The sequence below is a fragment of the Sitodiplosis mosellana genome, unplaced genomic scaffold (assembly GCF_009176505.1).
Source record: "Sitodiplosis mosellana isolate CC-2019 unplaced genomic scaffold, AAFC_SMos_1.0 Smas_scaffold_1, whole genome shotgun sequence".
Lineage (NCBI taxonomy): Eukaryota > Metazoa > Arthropoda > Insecta > Diptera > Cecidomyiidae > Sitodiplosis > Sitodiplosis mosellana.
In genome coordinates this window covers 22,013,332-22,031,769 of record NW_022595244.1, presented here as the reverse complement: position 1 = coordinate 22,031,769, position 18,438 = coordinate 22,013,332, and the positions used below count along the sequence as shown (strand labels likewise).

At 36.3% G+C, this 18,438-nt stretch overlaps 3 protein-coding genes across 7 annotated transcripts in view; 2 read left to right on the top strand and 1 right to left on the bottom strand.

Moving 5' to 3' along the window:
• The first annotated feature begins 123 nt into the window (after positions 1-123).
• On the top strand, positions 124-13,117 carry LOC129575243 (dihydropyrimidinase). Of its 2 annotated transcripts, none has more exons than XM_055458405.1 (8): positions 124-328; positions 9,124-9,355; positions 9,435-9,519; positions 9,585-10,207; positions 10,501-10,733; positions 11,542-11,838; positions 11,916-12,331; positions 12,419-13,117. In XM_055458405.1, the coding sequence occupies exons 2-8, from the start codon at positions 9,299-9,301 to the stop codon at positions 12,496-12,498; spliced, it is 1,791 nt and encodes a 596-aa protein (XP_055314380.1). In that variant the 5' UTR covers positions 124-328; positions 9,124-9,298; the 3' UTR covers positions 12,499-13,117. The 2 variants fall into 2 exon arrangements, with proteins under 2 accessions (XP_055314380.1, XP_055314387.1); XM_055458412.1 differs by lacking the exon at positions 10,501-10,733 and adding an exon at positions 11,138-11,361 and having other exon boundaries at positions 147-328.
• On the bottom strand, positions 6,702-7,707 carry LOC129569423 (zinc carboxypeptidase-like). Its single transcript, XM_055448283.1, has 4 exons — positions 7,205-7,707; positions 7,064-7,145; positions 6,913-6,996; positions 6,702-6,811 (listed from the first exon to the last, which is right to left on the bottom strand). The coding sequence occupies exons 1-4, from the start codon at positions 7,325-7,327 to the stop codon at positions 6,702-6,704; spliced, it is 399 nt and encodes a 132-aa protein (XP_055304258.1). The 5' UTR covers positions 7,328-7,707.
• A 1,224-nt stretch (positions 13,118-14,341) lies between the features above and the next one.
• Positions 14,342-18,438, top strand: part of LOC129575229 (ras-specific guanine nucleotide-releasing factor 2-like) — a 20,618-nt gene continuing 16,521 nt past the window's right edge. For 3 of the 4 annotated variants that reach the window (XM_055458353.1, XM_055458333.1, XM_055458323.1), the window contains exon 1: positions 14,451-15,831. In XM_055458353.1, coding sequence (XP_055314328.1) covers positions 15,742-15,831 — 90 coding nt within the window. In that variant the 5' untranslated portion in view covers positions 14,451-15,741. Of the gene's footprint in view, positions 15,832-18,438 lie in introns of all 4 variants that reach the window. The other variant, XM_055458343.1, reaches the window with a different exon arrangement.

Here is an 18,438-nt window from a genome sequence, read left to right as displayed (position 1 = left end):
GAATGGTGGTTTTATGTATATGCATTATGTACGGTGCGTGTAGAGTAAGAGGTTTCCAATCAGAAGCAAGCGAATACCGCAGTTCCCCTACATAAATCAGCACTAACATGATCTCACCACTGTTCAACGTTTGCGCGCATTGCATTCGGCACGGTTCCATTCAACGTTTCAGTTGTAAAGTGTTTGTCAGGCGGAAAGGTTGTTTTTTTTATCCGGAGCGTCTACGTTTGTTGTTAACAAGAGAAAAATCATTTCATTTTTGTTTCTTACACAATATATAATATTTATCATCATTGTGTGCCCACTGCGGTTTCTCACACCATAAACGGTCAGTGAACGTTGGAGAAAGAAGAAAAAAAAAAACACCAAAAATAGCAAAGACTACTTTGATTTTAGTAAAACTAAGTATCGATTGGATAACGCTAATTTGCAGCAACGACAAATCCGCACACTTAATAGGTTTTCACCAGAAAAATTTACTTGTGTTAAACGTGATGGATCTTGTTGGTTTTTTTGTACAAATTATCTATTTAGTTCATTGTGTGCGTTGGTAAAATAGAAATCGGCAAAAGAAGAGTAAAAATGGAAGAAAATTAAATTACGCATCGAGCGTTTTATATATTCACACGAGGCTGTTTCCAAAGATATTTAAGTGAAAAGATGCGTCCAGGCGATAGAGAAAATAATTCGGTACAACCGCTTTGCGTTAATGACGACGATTACTGCACTTGAGTGCATGAGACGCGCAAGATGTGGCCGATAAAATTAATGCAATTACACCTAAAATTGCTTGCATAGTTTTTTTAATTGCATAATTTTACGTCTGCATTTCATTCACCAGTGCATAGCCACCGCCCGTTACAATATATCTTGTTTCGTATGCAAGTCATCGACGCAATTGTTAGCATTTCATTTTTTCGTGTTCAATAAACGTCCGTCCCAGTTTTGGAAGCAGCAACATAATTCTCTGCATTGAGTACGAGAGAGAATAGACAAATGAATTTGTGAATTTTTATGTAAATAACACGAAAATGCCTGCGAGCGTGTTGTGTGTCGCTGTCGATATCGAAGCTCGAAATAGCATACGGTTCGTACGAAAACCGAGTTAACCTGCAAACGTAGGCGTTTTTATTTTCTGTTTCGTGTTTTTTTTCTTCTTCTGAATCCGCGGCGTGGAAACAGTGTTCATTCTACATATATTATATGTATTATTACGCAGCAGAGGCAGAGTGTTTACATTCAAAGGGCTGTCTTTTCAAATCCGTTGTCAATACGCCGATAACACGGTGCTAATCAATACTTATATTAGTTTCGCTCATTGTAATCTGCTTTGCAATGATAACATTGCTTCAACCTATTCAAACGGAAATCTCATTTCAACCGTGTTTCAAATGACACAAGTCGCAATTCACAGAAATAAAGGCGAAAGTTGTTAAATCGTAATCTGAGTGCCTCGTTAAATTATTCTCAGTGAAAACTGGAACAAGGCGCCTTAATTTGTATCTTTTTTGCAATTCATTCGAAGAAAAAGCATTCGATTCAATGGTTTTGATAGGTCGACGTTATCGTTTATTCTAACATTATTGAACTGCTGGTTATTGAAAACGTTCATTAGATGCTTTGTTGTTTCTAAGCCATACATACCCATGAAATTCATGGCATGAATAATTCACAATGATTGCATTATCAATTTCGAGTTTGTCATCGATCGATAGCATACTATCGTCAGGCCCAAGTGTTGTCTGGCGATTTGGGGCGATGTTTGTTTATTTTTCTTACATTTTCATGAAGATGGACTCTTGTCATTAATCTAATAACAGTTTATTTACGAAATGACATTTCGAAAAACTCACAACAATACAAGTATCATGCTAATGATGCGTTACTGAATAAACAATTTGATGAACCGTTCACGAAAAAGAAAACAACCGTTGAGATTATCAAATGCACAACTAAAAATAACTTCGACTTGAGAATATTCCATTCGATTCTCTTTGCTTATTTTTAACTGATTGAATTGAAAAGAAAAAAAATTCTGCGAATTTTTTCTTGCATTTTAAAATCGTAGTCAAAGAAAATACCTCTTTTTCATTCGTTGTCACAACAATAACAACAATAATGGCGACGAACAAGCGGTAGAAACAGTTAAAAAAAGATTTATCGACCGTATTGTCGAGTTCAAATACATGTGTGTACATTTGGTGTACGGTAAAAGAGGGCAGGAAAAACTATACGAATCACATTGAAATTGGTTCAATAATGATTATTCTATTCAATCAAAATTGGATGGAAAGAAAGTAGAGAAAAAAAAGAAAAATACGCGAACAAATCACGAATCGATGCACTGACAAATCGCAAGTGTGTGCGGTCGACGACCTTAAATCGCTCCACTTCTTGCTCCATAACAGCGAACTCGAAACGGTATTTATTATGCTCTGTGTGTGCGTCGTTCGGGCCAGCATAACTACTTGTGCTACGTTAAGCATTAAAATCCAGCTAAAAGTCTTTCGCTGTTTCCACGCACCGTAGTGATTCGGGTTTTTTGTGCGTGCAAAATAATAGTTACGTTCTATTACTGTCAAGTTGCTGTTATTGTTGTTGTTGTTGTGATTTGAATAACAAAAGTTTCGGGTCGGAAAAGAGAAAAATGAGTTTATTCTCGCGCTGAAAACATGGTCATTACGAGTGAGATACGAGTGGTGATGATTCATCGGCTGAAAATAATTCATTAAAACAAACACATAGTCTGCTATAAACGGTCCAATAAAAGCCATATTCTGCGAGCTGAAATAGCCCACATTCATTGAATTGTCACCGAATGAACGAATGAACGAACAAGCGGATGCACTTTATTAAAAATACCCCAAATTCAATGCTCCGAATTGTGAACATGTTTACTTGCTAACCCTAATACTTGTGTCGCCGTCGTTGTCATCTCCATTAGCACAAAATATGTCGTTCAGCTTCTGTATAATATGGCACTTCCATTGAGTAATGCCATACCCCACGATGGTAGTCAAAATTCGATTCTCTGCACCATATTTCGTCCACCATGAAACAAACTTGTGAATCATTTTCACTTGAATTGTGTGTGAGTAGCACAATCGTTAGGTGTGCATTACACTTCTTTTTTATATTCCGTATCACATTCTCGCCATGAATTATTGATCATGCGCAATCGAGACGCAATGTGTGTGTGCATCTTCAACATTCGAAAAACATTGTTTCGGGTTCTGTATGTTCAGTTTAATAAAAGACATATAACAAACGATTTATGTTCCTGTTGCACGCTCAACACACTCGCCTCGTATTTATGCTACGAGGGCTGTTGACACACGCTGAATTTCCATTCAGCACGCTTCTCCTCCATTGAACAATCATACTGCGATTTGTAAACGGCTTTTCTACTTTTCTATCAAATTAAACATGATAAACAGTTTTCGTTACTGACGTCTCTCTCTCTCTCTCTCTCTCTCTCTCTCTCTCTCTCTCTTTCGCAGCTTTGCTGGTCTGTGTGAAGTGGTGGTGCAGTGAGTGATTGAGCGGCAGATAAAGTGAGAATGTCTGAAGCGTGTAGATTCCTTAATGCATGGTATTATGGGCTTATTGTTTGGTTGCATGATGCTCAAACCGGCATTAAATTATTATTTTCGTTGTTATCGAAATGAAATGTTCGGTTTTTTTCATTAGAGATTTCATTCGAAAACGAGTCGATTTGAGGCTTACTATAAAATTAATACGTTGTGAGGCTTAAAAGAAAAAAGTGCACTTTCCAGTCGGAAATTCATTTCTATTCTCGTCGCTACGTTTGGAAAATACGCAAGACAATATACTTTCATACTAATTAGAAATGTTGTCTTAATCTAAACAGATTCTTGTTTCCACATAGGGGTATTGCAACGACCATAAAATATATGTATTTCATCAAGTTTATCAAGCTATTTCCAAGTTTAAGCATAGTTTCGAACTTTCGTTCAAGCTCTACCATCTAAATGTACAGTGAAATAATTTACGGGCACGACGTAAGATGGCGTTTTTTCTGGTCAAAATAGTTGCAATATCCCTTTGTGTTTCCACTTCCCTAAATGCGCACGTACCTTGACGAGATGGCATTTAAAATCTTCAAAATTTTTTTCGTTTCGAGTGCAAAATAAGAAATAAAATTGTGAATGCAGTGATCGTTTGTCGTCGTCGACATAATAGGTACTTTGACGTTGGTATTACGCAAGCGAGAGAGACAAGCGGTTCTCCGTTTTGCCACAAAGTCATTGTCATGTGTGTGGTGGAACGTGTTATGGTCTCTCTACTTTCAACGCGTAGTATTTTAATGCGTGTCACATGCAGCGGAAACTAAAACAATGAATCTTTCATTCACTCGCTTCGTTTTGCATTTGATTTCTTTCTTTTTCGTCGCCGCATTTCCCTTCATTCAAACCCGTTTTAGTTCTTATTAATTACACGGTTGCATGTTCGAGTTAGATATTTTCAATTTCGCAATCGTACTTCTTGCCATTACTGTTTGCTATTTGTGAATCGTCGGCGAAACAAAAAAAATCTCCCAGGTGATATGGTGCAATGATTACGTCAAGTAGCGAGAAAACGAACATTTTCAAGCGAGAATGCAATAAAGCAAATCGATTTCGAAAGGGATAATTCATTTTTACCATTTTTTTTGCGCCGCAAATTTTTACTCCCCTTCTGTATTCATCTGCCTTAATAACTTTATAAATCCAAATCCAACGCAAAGACATTCTGTTTCGCCAGTTTGAAAATCGAAACGCACTTTATATGGTGGTTTACCGCTTGAAACGATTCATTTTTTTTCTCGTCTGAGTGGCAATTGCATTAGATCAAACCATTGCATTATCTTGAACGGGAAGCGTGAAATGTTTTACAATTCGCAATTTATGGTTCGTAACGTGTTTTACTTGTATCATTGGCAAGCAAACAGAAAGAAGAGAATTTGCGGTTGCTATCGGTGTTGCTGCTGCAGCAGTAGTTCCATTCGAAGATTACCTGTTTCGCTTAAATAAAAGAAATAAGTGGAAGAAAGGAAAAAAATGATTATTCGACCATTTTCCGAAATTGATATGCTTCAGAGGCTAAACTTAGCATAAATCTCGATGCTCATCACTCAATACAATGCCATTTTATAGAACAATAGAATGTCACGCTTCACGGCATCGGCCCGTACGAAGAAGAAAAATTAAAACCACTTTGCAACCACGCGCGCGCGCACACAAACTTTCAAATCCATTCATTCAACAGTGTGTTCAAAATATATGCAGAAACTTCGAATGAATTCATGAAAATACGCACTCGCACATGTATCAACACAGATTATTATGACTCATTGAAATTTCTTCTTCGCTCAAAACAACAGTGTCGAACATGTAAACAAGTGGAACATTACAACCAGATGGAAACGCTCAACATTTCTCAAATAATACTGTTGAAAGTGGATTTTCATTTTGTGATGAATGAAAGGAAGAAAAAAAAAATCGAAAAGAATTTTTCACGCTTAACATGTGTGTGCTTGTGACCTACGAGCAAGTAGGAAACACTTGACTTCGAAACTTCAATCAAGATATGTAATCATATCCGAATTTGTTATTTTGTCTCCACTTCGACTGTTTTTTAATTAACGTTTTAAAAAATGATTACGGTAATAAATTTTTATTTGAATGACCTTCAACTGATTATTTTCGAAATTTGCCACATAAAAAGCGTATAAATCAACTAATTATTCCTAAAAGCATTTGTTTCTAAATAGAAATATTTAAGAGTTCATTCGATTACGAAACACGTTTTACAATGTTTGCTGCCACCATTCACATAATTCCAAATGAATTGACTCCGACGAATTTAGCTCTAATTAATGAATTTTTGAGAATTGTAGGAAATCTTAATAGGCGATTCAACTGTGTTTTTTCGACATTTTAGCAACAAATGTCGTTATAGCAACAATTTCAATTTTATTTTGCTTTCGACTTTATTGCAATAATTTTAATTTCACTTTGCTACGAAGATTAATTCGACGTGTTTACTTCAGTTGATACTGTTGATTGGAAAAAAAAATCGATTTTTTTTCTGTTTTATGTCATTTATTTGTATGTTTTCATCTAGGGGAATTTAACTCTTACGAGTGCAGCATGTTTTCTGCCAGTTTGCTTGATTCGCGGAAGTTCGACGCGTTCGTTGTACGTACTGACGCGCACGGTCACAAGTTTACACAAGTTTGTTTATGGTTTTGCGCGTTTTTCAAGTTGTTATTTGACAACTAAAACGCGTTTCAAACTAAAAATCGGTTGTTTACGTGTATAAAGATTTTTCACATCCTTTCCAAAAGTTCAAAGATTTATATAATTATAAAATGGACAAAGGAAATATTTTTAAAGAGCTGGAGAAAGTGTTGGAAGAAAAAGTTAATCCAGATAGATATAATAAATGGAACGACTGATGTGTGCGCGTCGTCTAGCTTCATGTTTGCACACGAACTCGCACAAGTTCGCGCAAGTTCGCGCAAGTTCGCGCATGTTGTTTTAATACGGAACTTGTCAACTGAGTGGAATCATGCAAGTTCTCTGTTGAATGTAACAATTTTGTGCGCGTTTATATCATTTTTTTACAAGTTTTCACGTAGTTAAATCCCCCTAGGTTTTCATTCCAAAATGAAATACTTCATCACCCAATCAATTGAGCTACAAATACTTTAATGCCTTGGCTTCTTTTACCATTGCTTTCAAACCGTTAAGTACTTCTATGGCATTCGGTATGATTTGATCCGCTGGCAAGACGAATCCATGTTTTCCTACAAAGAAATACAATATTGCGCATCACAATATCATTTACAATGATAATTATTATCGTTTAAATGACGAGTGAGTTTGTTTCGCATTATTCAAATCTTACCTTTATCACGGAGTTCAATTTTATAAACAAGTGGCACTTTTTTGACGCCATAAACCCAATCGATAGTCTCACCCGAAGATGGATCTAAACAAAAATCACGAATAATCGTTTAAATTTTCATTCAAATAAATGGAAACGTTGCACAACATACAATCTTCGTTTGAATTTCCACATGTGTATTCACTACCGAATCGACCTTTAATTGCTCCTAACGCTTTTCCACCAATTTGTATCTGAAATGAAAGAAATCCGTAATCCAAAAACCATTTGAAAAGAACTCATAGATACATACCAAGTTGTTGTATTCAGGTATTGACTCATTTGTGTATCCATTGGGGAAGAGTAGCTTTTGATCGTAGGAATGGAACGTAAGATAAAGTTTAATGCTTTCAGTTGCGTTGATGAATTCGACCATTGAGCGGAATATGCTGATGGACCGGCATAGTTTTCTGAACACGGATCATTTGGAGCGCCAACCTCTGAAATTCGACATCTCATGTTGAGTGTCATTTTTACATAAAAATTTTATGATTGAATTACCACCATGATGAAAGTCATAGTTCCTGTTTGGATCTGCTCCCACACATTGGCCGTATGTTTGACGTGTTTTTGCCCACATTCGATTCTGAAGAAAAGACAATCGACGAAATATTGCAAGCGAATATATTTGGCTTACTTCTTAAACTTACAACGGTATGGGCATACTGGTATCCATCCACATCTGAACTGCAATAAAAGTCATATATTTACTAGGTACTGAAAAAACTGAACCGCCGAATGAATGAAAATCGATCGCAGGTACTGAAAAGTATTGAAAATCGGTTTTCAGTAGTAATTCGCCCCTTGGAGGAACTTGTAAAAATTTAAACTAAATTCATTTTCGCCATGATAATCAAGTGTTGTTCAGTCTTCTAATTCGACTAGACCCAGTTTTCATTCAAAATCCTCTTCATGTTCACTGTTTCATTAAAGCAAGAATGAAATTTGAGGATTTTGTAAGTCATTAAGCAATTTAATTTCCCATTTGCCTTTTCAAGTACACTGTGTTCGAGAGCGCGTAAATAATAATAGACGTAGCGCCAGCAATTTTGCATATTCAGTAAGCAAGTGGATCACAAGTGGAAAAACGCAGTTTCTTTGGAAGAAATCAACGTAGTTTAAACCACCGATTTGTTAAACGGTTCACAATACCATTATAATTGATCTAATTCGTGAAATAGCATTGCGGCGCTTGAATATTCAATTTTTTATGGAATATCAAGGGGAATGTGGCCAATTAAAATGTATCTAACAATTCAAAACGTACTATCAAGTGGGAGAATTCTGTGGAGAGATTGAAAATCACATCCGATTAAATATCTGTTTCATTTCTGTCGAAACAATATTTCCAAAATCCAAATGAATTATAGCCATGAATGGAGAAGCGTTTTATGTGCCAATAATTCCAATTGATTTGTTTACAGTTTATTAAGCATTCGCCATAATTACTTTCTCGGTAATATGATACGTACATGAAAGCGATATTGGGCTATGTCAGGCATAAAATAATTGCGAAATCCAAACAAAAGTGCGATCTGATGCGAAAATATGGCGGTGATTATGTTCGGCTTTGGTGCGTTTCTATTTTTGTCGCTTCGGGCACATTGATGATGATCGTTAACACATTTTTTTTTTGCGACGAAATGAAGTAGTAATATTAGACATCAAAAATCTACACAGTTTCTATTTTGCTTGCTTGCTTTTGACATGGAAATATTCATGGAACAACAGCAAACACTCAAATAACAATTAACATAATAATGAATATATTTCCGCTCTAAGCTAATTGCTCCGCTTTTTTTGTTCGTCTGCTTCTATTTTACCCAGGGCCTATTGCAAAATCTTCCTCTTTCTCTCTCTCTATCTCTCTCTCTCTCTGCCTCTATTTCCAGGGGCTTTACTCTTGACAAGCGATTTACTGGATAAAAGAACGAAATTTCTTTTGTACAACAAATAATTTGTGGTTAATTTATTTGCTGCTTGAATTGTGCCACTTTCCGCAAGTAAATTGTGTCGGGTTTTAGATACCATAAAAATGCTTTTACTAAGCTGCATTACAATGAGCCATTCATTTTTTTTTTCACACAAATTCTACCGTTAAATTTATGTTTCATTTTCGACGAACGAAAGAAAAGACAAAACACTAACATCTTCGTTTGTTTTACATTTCAGAACTGTGTTGAGTAGTGCTCGAAAGAATAAGACAAGTGCGATATAAATAACGCACGCTAAACGCAAGCGACTGACACAAATAGCATTCACACAATCAGCTGTATTTTTCTGTGTGATTCGTTCATACAACAAAAACTTCTATTGTAACGCAGCAAGTGTTTAATAAGTCGAAAAAATGTCATCATCATCACCACAAGCAACACCTGTTAAAAAGATACCCATTCATTTGCAAGTAAGTCAACAAATATCACACATTTGCAATATATTTTCGTTTACTTCGAATGTTTATCATTTTTTTCTTCGTTACACAGAGCTCGCAGAGTCGGCTTTACATTAAACGTGGCCAAGTTGTGAATCACGATAGTACGATTGCGGCTGATATCTACATAGAAGATGGTGATTATCGACACAGCACCATTGGTTATGCGAAAGCGCGCTAATAATTGTTCATTTTTGCACAGGTATTATAAAATATGTTGGACCAAGCGGGGAATTTGTTGTTCCAGGCGGTGTTCGGGTGATTGATGCAGCCAATCGTCTAATTTTGCCCGGTGGAATTGATCCACACACACATATGCAATTGCCATTCGGTGGCGCTGTTGCTGTGGATGATTTTTATAAAGGAACAAAGGCGGCGATAGCCGGAGGAACCACCACCATCATAGACTTTGTTTTGCCAAACAAAGGTCAATCGCTTTTAGAGGCATACGACCAATGGAGATCATGGGCTGATCCAAAAGTGTGCTGTGATTATGGTTTGCATGTGGGCGTCACATGGTGGTCGAAATCGGTGCGTGATGAAATGCGAATTCTATGCGAAGAGCGTGGTGTGAATTCATTCAAAATGTTCATGGCATACAAGGGCCTCTACCAGTTGGAAGATTCCGATTTGTACGAAGCGTTTGAAACTTGTAAAGAATTGCAGGCCCTTGCTCAAGTACACGCTGAAAATGGCAGCATTATCGAAAAAAACACTGCGAAACTGCTGGCAGCAGGCGTTACGGGACCAGAAGGCCACGAATTGTCACGCAGTGAAGAAGTCGAAGCAGAAGCCGTCAATCGAGCGTGCATCATTGCTCATCAGGTAAACACAAAAAAAAAAAACTATTTTAAAACCATCGACCACTATGTTTAATATGTGCAAACTTCCCTTTTTAATCAGATTGTTCTTGTTAATCTGTTAGTTTTGATTTAATCACTGTTTTTTTTATCGTTTTTTTTTTCTTCTTTGCAACCTTTCCTATTCGAAACTCCAACATGCACTATATCCAAAAATGAACACAAAATCGTTTGTTATGTGAATAATAATCGAACCGTATATTTGGTTAACATGTATAAAATATTGAATAAAATTCGATGCTTGCATTGTGGGAATAGGTTAATTGCCCGTTGTATGTAGTTCACATTATGAGTAAATCGGCATCGATTGAAATTGCCCGTGCACGTCGTCGTTACAAGGGTGTGGGCATATTTGCAGAAACATTGGCTGCCACTTTGGGTAGCTATGAAGCCCACCATTCATGTTTCCGACATGCGGCTGCACATATTCTAAGCCCACCCTTGAGACCCGATCCAAAAACACCCGAATTCGTTATGAAAATGCTTGCAAAGTGAGTTGAACAACAAAATCACAAAGTCGTCATAAGTTTTTTTTTTATTAAACAATTAATCTCTATATATTTGTGGTCTACCAACTGTATATTGTGCTGTTTATATTGAGAAATCAACTACATTTTCACTCTCTTCACAAATGCGTCTAACTGGTTTAACGGGCATACTAACTTATTAGCAAACATACTAAATATAACTTATTAGCAATTGAATCGATCAATCAATCATTTGTCATTCCTGTGTTTGGTCTTTGTGTCAATTTTTATTTGAACTGATATAAAAAACAGAAATTATTTGCTGTCATTTTTATATTAAAAAAAAAAAAATCAAAGTTTAACTTACTTTGATCATATTTTCATTTTCATTTTGATGGTTTCATCGCCAACACCACCATCAACCATAGGTTAAGGTACCAATTTATATAACACGGATGACAAGTAAATTAGCCGCAGAAACGGTGGCTCGCGCTCGTTTGCGTGGAATAAATGCATTTGCTGAGGCATTGGTAGGCGCGATTGGATGCAATTTGCATGGTATGAAACCAGCACAAGCTATCTACTATGTAACATCGCCACCAATCCGATCAGATCCAGAAGCGCCACATTTCTTATTGAAAACATTGGCTTCGTAAGTACAAGTATAGCTGCCATTCATTGAATATTCTAACTCGTTCTGCTTCATAGAGTAGTATCGCCTCAAACTCATTTCCAATTCAACTAGTTTTAGTGACTAATTTGTTTGGGTGTTTTTGTGAATGAACAAACATCATTTTCTAATAATTCAACTTTTCATTGATGAAACATATAGAGGCCACTTGCAAACCACCGGAAGCGATAATTGCACATTCAACCGTGAGCACAAAGAATTGGGCAAGAATAACTTCACCAAAATTCCCAATGGTGTAAACGGAGTGGAGGATCGTATGTCGATCGTTTGGGAAAAGGGTGTTGAAGGACGAATTATTAGTCCACAGAAATTTGTTGCAATCACCAGTACCAATGCGGCTAAGATCTTCAATTTGTATCCACGCAAAGGACGTATTGCCGTTGGTTCGGACGCTGATATCGTAATATGGAACCCAGAAGCGACCAGAGTCATTTCGGCGTAAGTAAAATAGCAAATTCATATTCAATGAAGGCAAAGCAATTTAATTCAATTTTTTTTGTACTTCTTATCCACAGCAAAACCCATTACCAGGCATGCGACTTCAACATCTTTGAGGGCATGAAAGTGCATGGAGTACCAGAAGTGGTCATCGTGCGTGGAAAAGTGTGTGTTGAAAATGGCCAGGTGCGTGTTGCAGAAGGTCAAGGTCGTTTCATTGAAACACCAATCAATGCACCATACGTGTATAACCCGTTGAATGGTGAATCGAACGGTGATGAAGTTGACGACCGTGAAAATGGTGACGATAAAAATGGTGCTATTGAGCAATTGGAAATTGAAATTCCAGTAATTGAACCGATCGCCAAGTACTTGGCAGGACCAGCTCTAAGCATTACATCGGAAACACCATCAACAGCTCAATCGATTTGCGGAAGAGGAGCACGTCCAGATGGTCAACGCAATCTTCAAAATTCGTCATTCTCGATTAGCGGTGAGTGTGACCAAACATGATGACGAGGAATGATTTTTTTTATATTCAATATCTAATTGTGTTCAATTTTCTTTCTCATCTGAGCAGAGGAACTCGACAACAGTGCAACACGTTCAACAATCAAGGTGCGAAATCCTCCAGGTGGAAAATCGTCTGGATTCTGGTAAATTTCAGCACTCAACCTCCCGTTTACACAATATTCTACACTACACTACACACACACACTAAAACAAATGGATTTGGGGACATCAACATATATAACGAAAATGGTGCAAAAAAGCAGACCGTAGTGATTAAGTACAAATGATACTAACTGAAAAGAAAACATAGTACGCGGAATCACATGAATCTATTAATGTATTTAATAATCACATTACAATCCATTTCCCCTTTTTCCCATTTTGTATGCGCAATAAATTCATTAAGCAGATGCAGCCTTTGAAAAACGATTGTATCGGAAAATTAGTTAGACATTAGCTTAAGGTACGTTTCGCTTCAAGTTAAACTAAATTCCTAGATGAAATGGGCCAGAGTATGTGTTGATTCGGAGCAGATGCAAGTAGACTAAATATTTCCGAACGAAAAACATTGAAAAACAGGAACAGACAACACAAAAACCATGCATACACACAGTCACAATTAAGTCGCCATCTCATCGCCGAAATTCCAAAGATCGCTTTCTTTTTTTAATCAGTTAATATTTAAAAGGAAAATTAATGGTGTTTTTATGAAAATGCATGTATTTGTACAACAAATATACAATAATAATAAATTACAAAATCGACAGCCGCATTTCGTTTTAATTACACTTGATATGAAATTTCAGCTCAGATCAAATTTTACTATATTTATTCGCGAAAAAATACACACACACACACATTTAATTGTGATGAAACCAGCAGTGTTCTCAATTTGGGCATGCCAACTGCCATTGAACCAAATTAAAATCTGATTTTGGAGGTTTGGTATTGACGTTAGTATCTCTCATACTAATAAACAAAATGTGTCTGTTGTGTTCACGTGCCAAACTAACGAATAAATACCAAACGTACACACTGATGACAATAAGCACGAAAGTTGCACACATTTCTTATTTATTAAATTTCATCTTGTCTGTTTTAATTTTGGTGCCACCAAAACTGCTTTTTTCGGCATTTTCGCTGCGTTCACAAAATAATTCGTTAGTCGATTGTGATGAGACACTGAGTACAGAAACGTGTTAACGACAACAGTTAAGTGCGCGTCCGTTGTGTGCATATAAATGTTGTGCTTTTGTTTTTCCGTGAGGATTTCACTCTGTATGCGAGGTATGGAGTATTTTATCCATGAGTTGTTTGAACCATAAGCATATGACTTGCCTGTTGCGCATTAATCGATTCACCGTATCAAATGTACCTTGTCCTTCTCGACTCTATTCTGTGTGAACCTCTGTTTTCCAATACCTTTCAATGTCAAATGAGTAGAATGCTCGGGAATACGCATGGGAACGATGTGATAAGAAATTTTTGTGGTTGTTGTTGTTGGCCTAAATCCAACTCAATGTAAACTTTCACTCAAGCGTTCGACATTGATTGAGTTTTAGATTGAGTCTTAAATTCGTCGAATTCATCTTCCAAGTTCGAAGACATCTACCAATTTCTTGGTGGACCAAGCGGAAAATATTATTATTTATATCATGATTAAACAGATATTTTGAGCAATTTGCTTTTTTTTTAATTTAATTTGTTCCGTTTTTTTTTTCTCGAAAATTTTTCGGAGGAGTTTCATCAACTCCAATCGACTCTTATCATAAATTTATGATGAAGTTCATTCGAGTCGAATGTGTTTCCCGCTAATTCAATGGTTTTGTTTACAGGATTCTGCTCAATTTTGAATGTAAGTTACATGAGGAGCACGCAATAGACATAGAGTGGAAGTGAATTTACTCCTTCATGGACACTTGTTTGCGGCGCCGCATTCAAATGAACAACCATTTTTCCATGGCCCAGGTTTTCCAATAAGTTCCTTTTCAGTCGTGTTTTGCTGCTGCTGGAGACAAGTCCTTTCACTCTCTATGCCAAATTTCAATTTTGTTCATTTTTTTTCTCTTGTGTTAAAGTGAAACACTCACATTGCAAATAATATCTCATTTTTGTCTGTTACATCATTTACACAGAAGTGAGCCCAAAAATTTTTTCTTGTGTGAAACTATGATTATTCTGTAGTTTAAGCACCACGTCATTGAATTTTTTTAAAAGCAATTTTTGTGACGAACGAGAAAAAAATCTACGTATTTTTCGATAAACGTGTTCTCAATGTGGACGAAATCAGATGAATGGCACTTTGAATCTAAAAATAGATGAGCTCAACGCACAAGTCAGAGAAGATCCAAAAAGAGAGAAAAAACATGATGTGCAATTCCAAAGAAAAAAAAAAAATCTAAATCAACTAACAAATTGAGAGTAGTGTAATCAAATAGAAGAAAATGTGTAAGTAAAAAGTGACACAAAGGTAGAACAAAAAAAAAATTGTTCACGAAAAAAAAATTTGGGTGGGAAAAGCACAAATATAATACAAATACACGAATGTATAAAACAAATATACGAAATGGTATGACCGTTTGGCGGAGCCAAATGGGGTGAGAGTGACACATACAATAAAAGAGTGGATTTGAGTAAATGTCTCGTTTTTAATTTTACTACGTCGAAATTTAATTATAATTAAAGCAACGAGAGCGTGGATATGTACACAGGCCAATAGTGATGCAAAAGAGAACATGGAAAAGGACTTTAATAATTTATAACCAAGAAAATTTGGGATTAAATTTTTTGGGTAGTGTGTATGTATGTATGTGTGTGTGTGTTGAAGAAACACACCTCTGGCGCTTTACCCAAAGTAAGTGAAGAAGCACATACAATTTTGCATGAATAAAAAGCGTGAAACATTAATTCCAAAATTAGCTACATTCGTCGAAAAGCTTTTAGCCATTTCCTTTGAGCGAATTTTCCGATAGAGAAATTCCACAACAACGGTATGTGATAACCGCTGCTCAGACGACGACGACGACGACGACGAGGACGACGACGAGAGAGCGAGAGAAAAAGAGCAAAAAATGGAGTACCGAAGATAATAATATTGTGTGGATAAGCCACGCAAAATACCGTTGAGTGGTGTTAACACAAATGAAACAGCATACACACGAACTGTACTATATATGAGTTATTCGAATGGAAAATGGTGTTAAAATTCCTTTCCTAATAAATAGTTCACATTCATCTTTGACAAGCAGCTATTTAAAGTGTTAAAGACTGTAATGTGTAAACGTCCTGTTAATTCTTAACAAAATGACTCGCAAATATTGCTGTAATATTGCTCAACTGATTGAAATTTTGAGCTCAACAAATTGATAGAAAAATAAATCGAATTCAAAAATGTTGAGCCCAAAAATGCAAAGATCTGTTCGCGTTCAAGATAACCAGATAATTCACCTGGCTGACCGTGCACAGTATGACCACTCAATGGTAAGTTGAAAGTAAAACTTTTTTGATTTGATTATCATATTATATAAATATATTTGATAAATGAACCCGTGAGCATAAAAACGACTTATTAAACAATCGCCGAACAAAACGATACAAGAAAAAACTACCGAACAAAACGTACCACAGCGGTAATGTGTAGCACAGCGGAATTTCGTTTTGAACGGTACCGTCCTGCTGTGTTACGTTTTTAACGTGTGTTTTGTTTGGTAGTTTTTTCTTGTATCGTTTTGTTCGGCGATTGTTTAATAAGTCGTTTTTATGCTCACGGGTTCAAATGTCATTCTAAGCAAAAAAAAAAAAAATTCAGGAATTAATTCAGTTCTTTGTCTTGAAGGAACTTGAAACACTTTTAAGGAAATAATTTAAAGAATGTTATTTGCCATAATTGGGTGAAAACATTTAATAACATATTTTCTACTTTGTAAAAAAAAAATTCTCTCTCGTCAATGCCACAAATAATTTTTTTTTGAACTTATTTAGACTCAACTGAGCTTCATTTAACTTGAACTTATTTTCATCAAGAGATTTCATAGTTTTACTTCGTTATCGACGCATTTATCCATAGGTTTTTGTCGTTGTTGTGTTTGTTTATGCCAGGCCAACGGCTAATCCATTTCACTACGTGTTTTTCCAGGTATTTCAGCGATGCCCTGTATACAAGCCCAACTGCTATTAGAATCCAATTGAATTTGATTTTAGTTTGATAGCATAGTGTTATAATATTCACCTGGATTTCGATTGCAAGCTTCTTCCCTTCAGAAAAATCGATATTTCTTCTTTTCACCTTCTTTTCGTTTGCTGTTTAAATACATTGAGATTCATTCAAATTCACCAATTGGAAAATTTAAATGAACGCATTTCTGCGAATTTTTCATTGCACGTCATTGAAAGCAATTTTGTCGGAAAATTCCAATTTCCCTGAAATTCTCCTAAATGGCCCAAAAAAGAAACAAAAGACGGGAAAAAATGGTAATAGCTGCTCACACGCAAAAGCGTACACGTTGAGATGCCCAAAATCAATACCGACGGAATTCTAGATTAATCAATTGCTCTCTGCTAATTGACTGCCACTCATTATCAGCTTGTTGGAGGTAAGCGTTCCATGTACAGAGTCAGCCATCAAACGCACAGTCGAATGAATCACGAAACATAGATTCATCGTGTAATTAAAAAGAAGGATTCAGTTCACTGAATATGTAGAAATAGTTCGTTCATTCGTTCCAATTCATAATTCTTATCCATCGCGCCATGCAAACATTAGGGAAAAAGAAACATTGTATGATAGCACTGCGTCCGTACAACTAAAAACAATACACTTGAATTCGTGAGAAAAAAAAAACTCTGTTCACTTTAGTGAATCAAACCATTTAGTGATTCACATCATACCTGGAAACACCCTCGCAACGACAAAAAACACCAAATATTAATGAGTGTAAAAGCCTGAACTACTTTCATGGAGCTAATTTACTCTCCCCCTGGGGGAGAGTATATTGGAACATTTTGGAATTTAATAAAATATTGTGGAATATTGGAACATTGTGGAGCTCCGTGGAGCTCCGCGGAGCCCATGGACCTCTACAGAATTTCAGCTCCAATATATTCCACCATATTCCAACAAGCTGCCACGGAGCCACCAAAAAATCGACTCGAATATGTAACCCCCTGAATAGCATTTGAATCCAGCTAAATGGGCTGTCGATTTTGACGTTGCGGTAATTATGTGTAATTGATTTTCCGACATAGCTTATTCAACCTCGCCAAAAACTTTTCCAATATATTCGTTCGTTTTTTTTTTCGTTGATTTTTTTTTTCATTGAATCATAAATATGGATTTTAATAAACCATCAACTTGAACTCCTTGAATTTCAAATTTTTGGGAAATGACGTCATAGCTGAATATTTTAATTTTTATCCAAAAATGATCGCCTTATTTGGTTTCGCTCCATTTTGTACAGGTGGTACTGAGTGTGCCCTCTTAGATCGATTGACCGAACTCCCGATTAAAATATTATAGCTCAAAAGAAAACAAAGCAAAGCAGACAGGCCCTAAAACGATATCGAAAAAAGAGCGATAGCGTGCAGAATAAACAGTGGTGGATATAGAAGAGCCGTTGTGTGTTCTGAATGTTTCGAACTTTATGTTCGTTTGTAAAATTAACACTTGCTTTGCCGTTGTATTCAAATTAATATATAATGTGTTTATTATGCACCTTAATGAGGTGCTGCTTTCGCCTTTAATCGAATCGTTTCCCTCGAAATTCAATTAAGTTTGCTAAATAAGCAAGAATTTTCGTTTGCTCGTTCAACACATGGCATTCCATTCTAGCAAACACACACACACTCTGTCGCTTGGTTTTTGATGATTGGAAAAGTGCTGCGAACCGTTTCGACCTTCAAAAAACTTGAAGAAAAACATGCCCGTAGCAAATGAATATACCGAGTGATTTTTTGTTGTTCCATTTTCAAACATACACACTAGTATTTATAGAGCTACAGGTTAAAATGCCTCACGCGATTCAACTGCGGCATATGAAAATTCTCTCTCTCTCTCTCTCTCTCTCTCTCTCTCTCTCTCTCTCTCTCTCT

Bases quoted from the DNA above. Each gene is read 5' to 3' on its own strand.
- LOC129569423 (XM_055448283.1), bottom strand. From the start codon at position 7,327: ATGGTCGAATTCATCAACGCAACTGAAAGCATTAAACTTTATCTTACG. The intron at 7,146-7,204 runs GTATGTATCTAT...CTTTCATTTCAG, and splicing joins TACCTGAATACAACAACTTG to ATACAAATTGGTGGAAAAGC. The intron at 6,997-7,063 runs GTATGTTGTGCA...ATTTTTGTTTAG, and splicing joins TGGAAATTCAAACGAAGATT to ATCCATCTTCGGGTGAGACT.
- LOC129575243 (XM_055458405.1), top strand. From the start codon at position 9,299: ATGTCATCATCATCACCACAAGCAACACCTGTTAAAAAGATACCCATT. The intron at 9,356-9,434 runs GTAAGTCAACAA...TTCGTTACACAG, and splicing joins AGATACCCATTCATTTGCAA to AGCTCGCAGAGTCGGCTTTA. The intron at 9,520-9,584 runs GTGATTATCGAC...ATTTTTGCACAG, and splicing joins TGATATCTACATAGAAGATG to GTATTATAAAATATGTTGGA.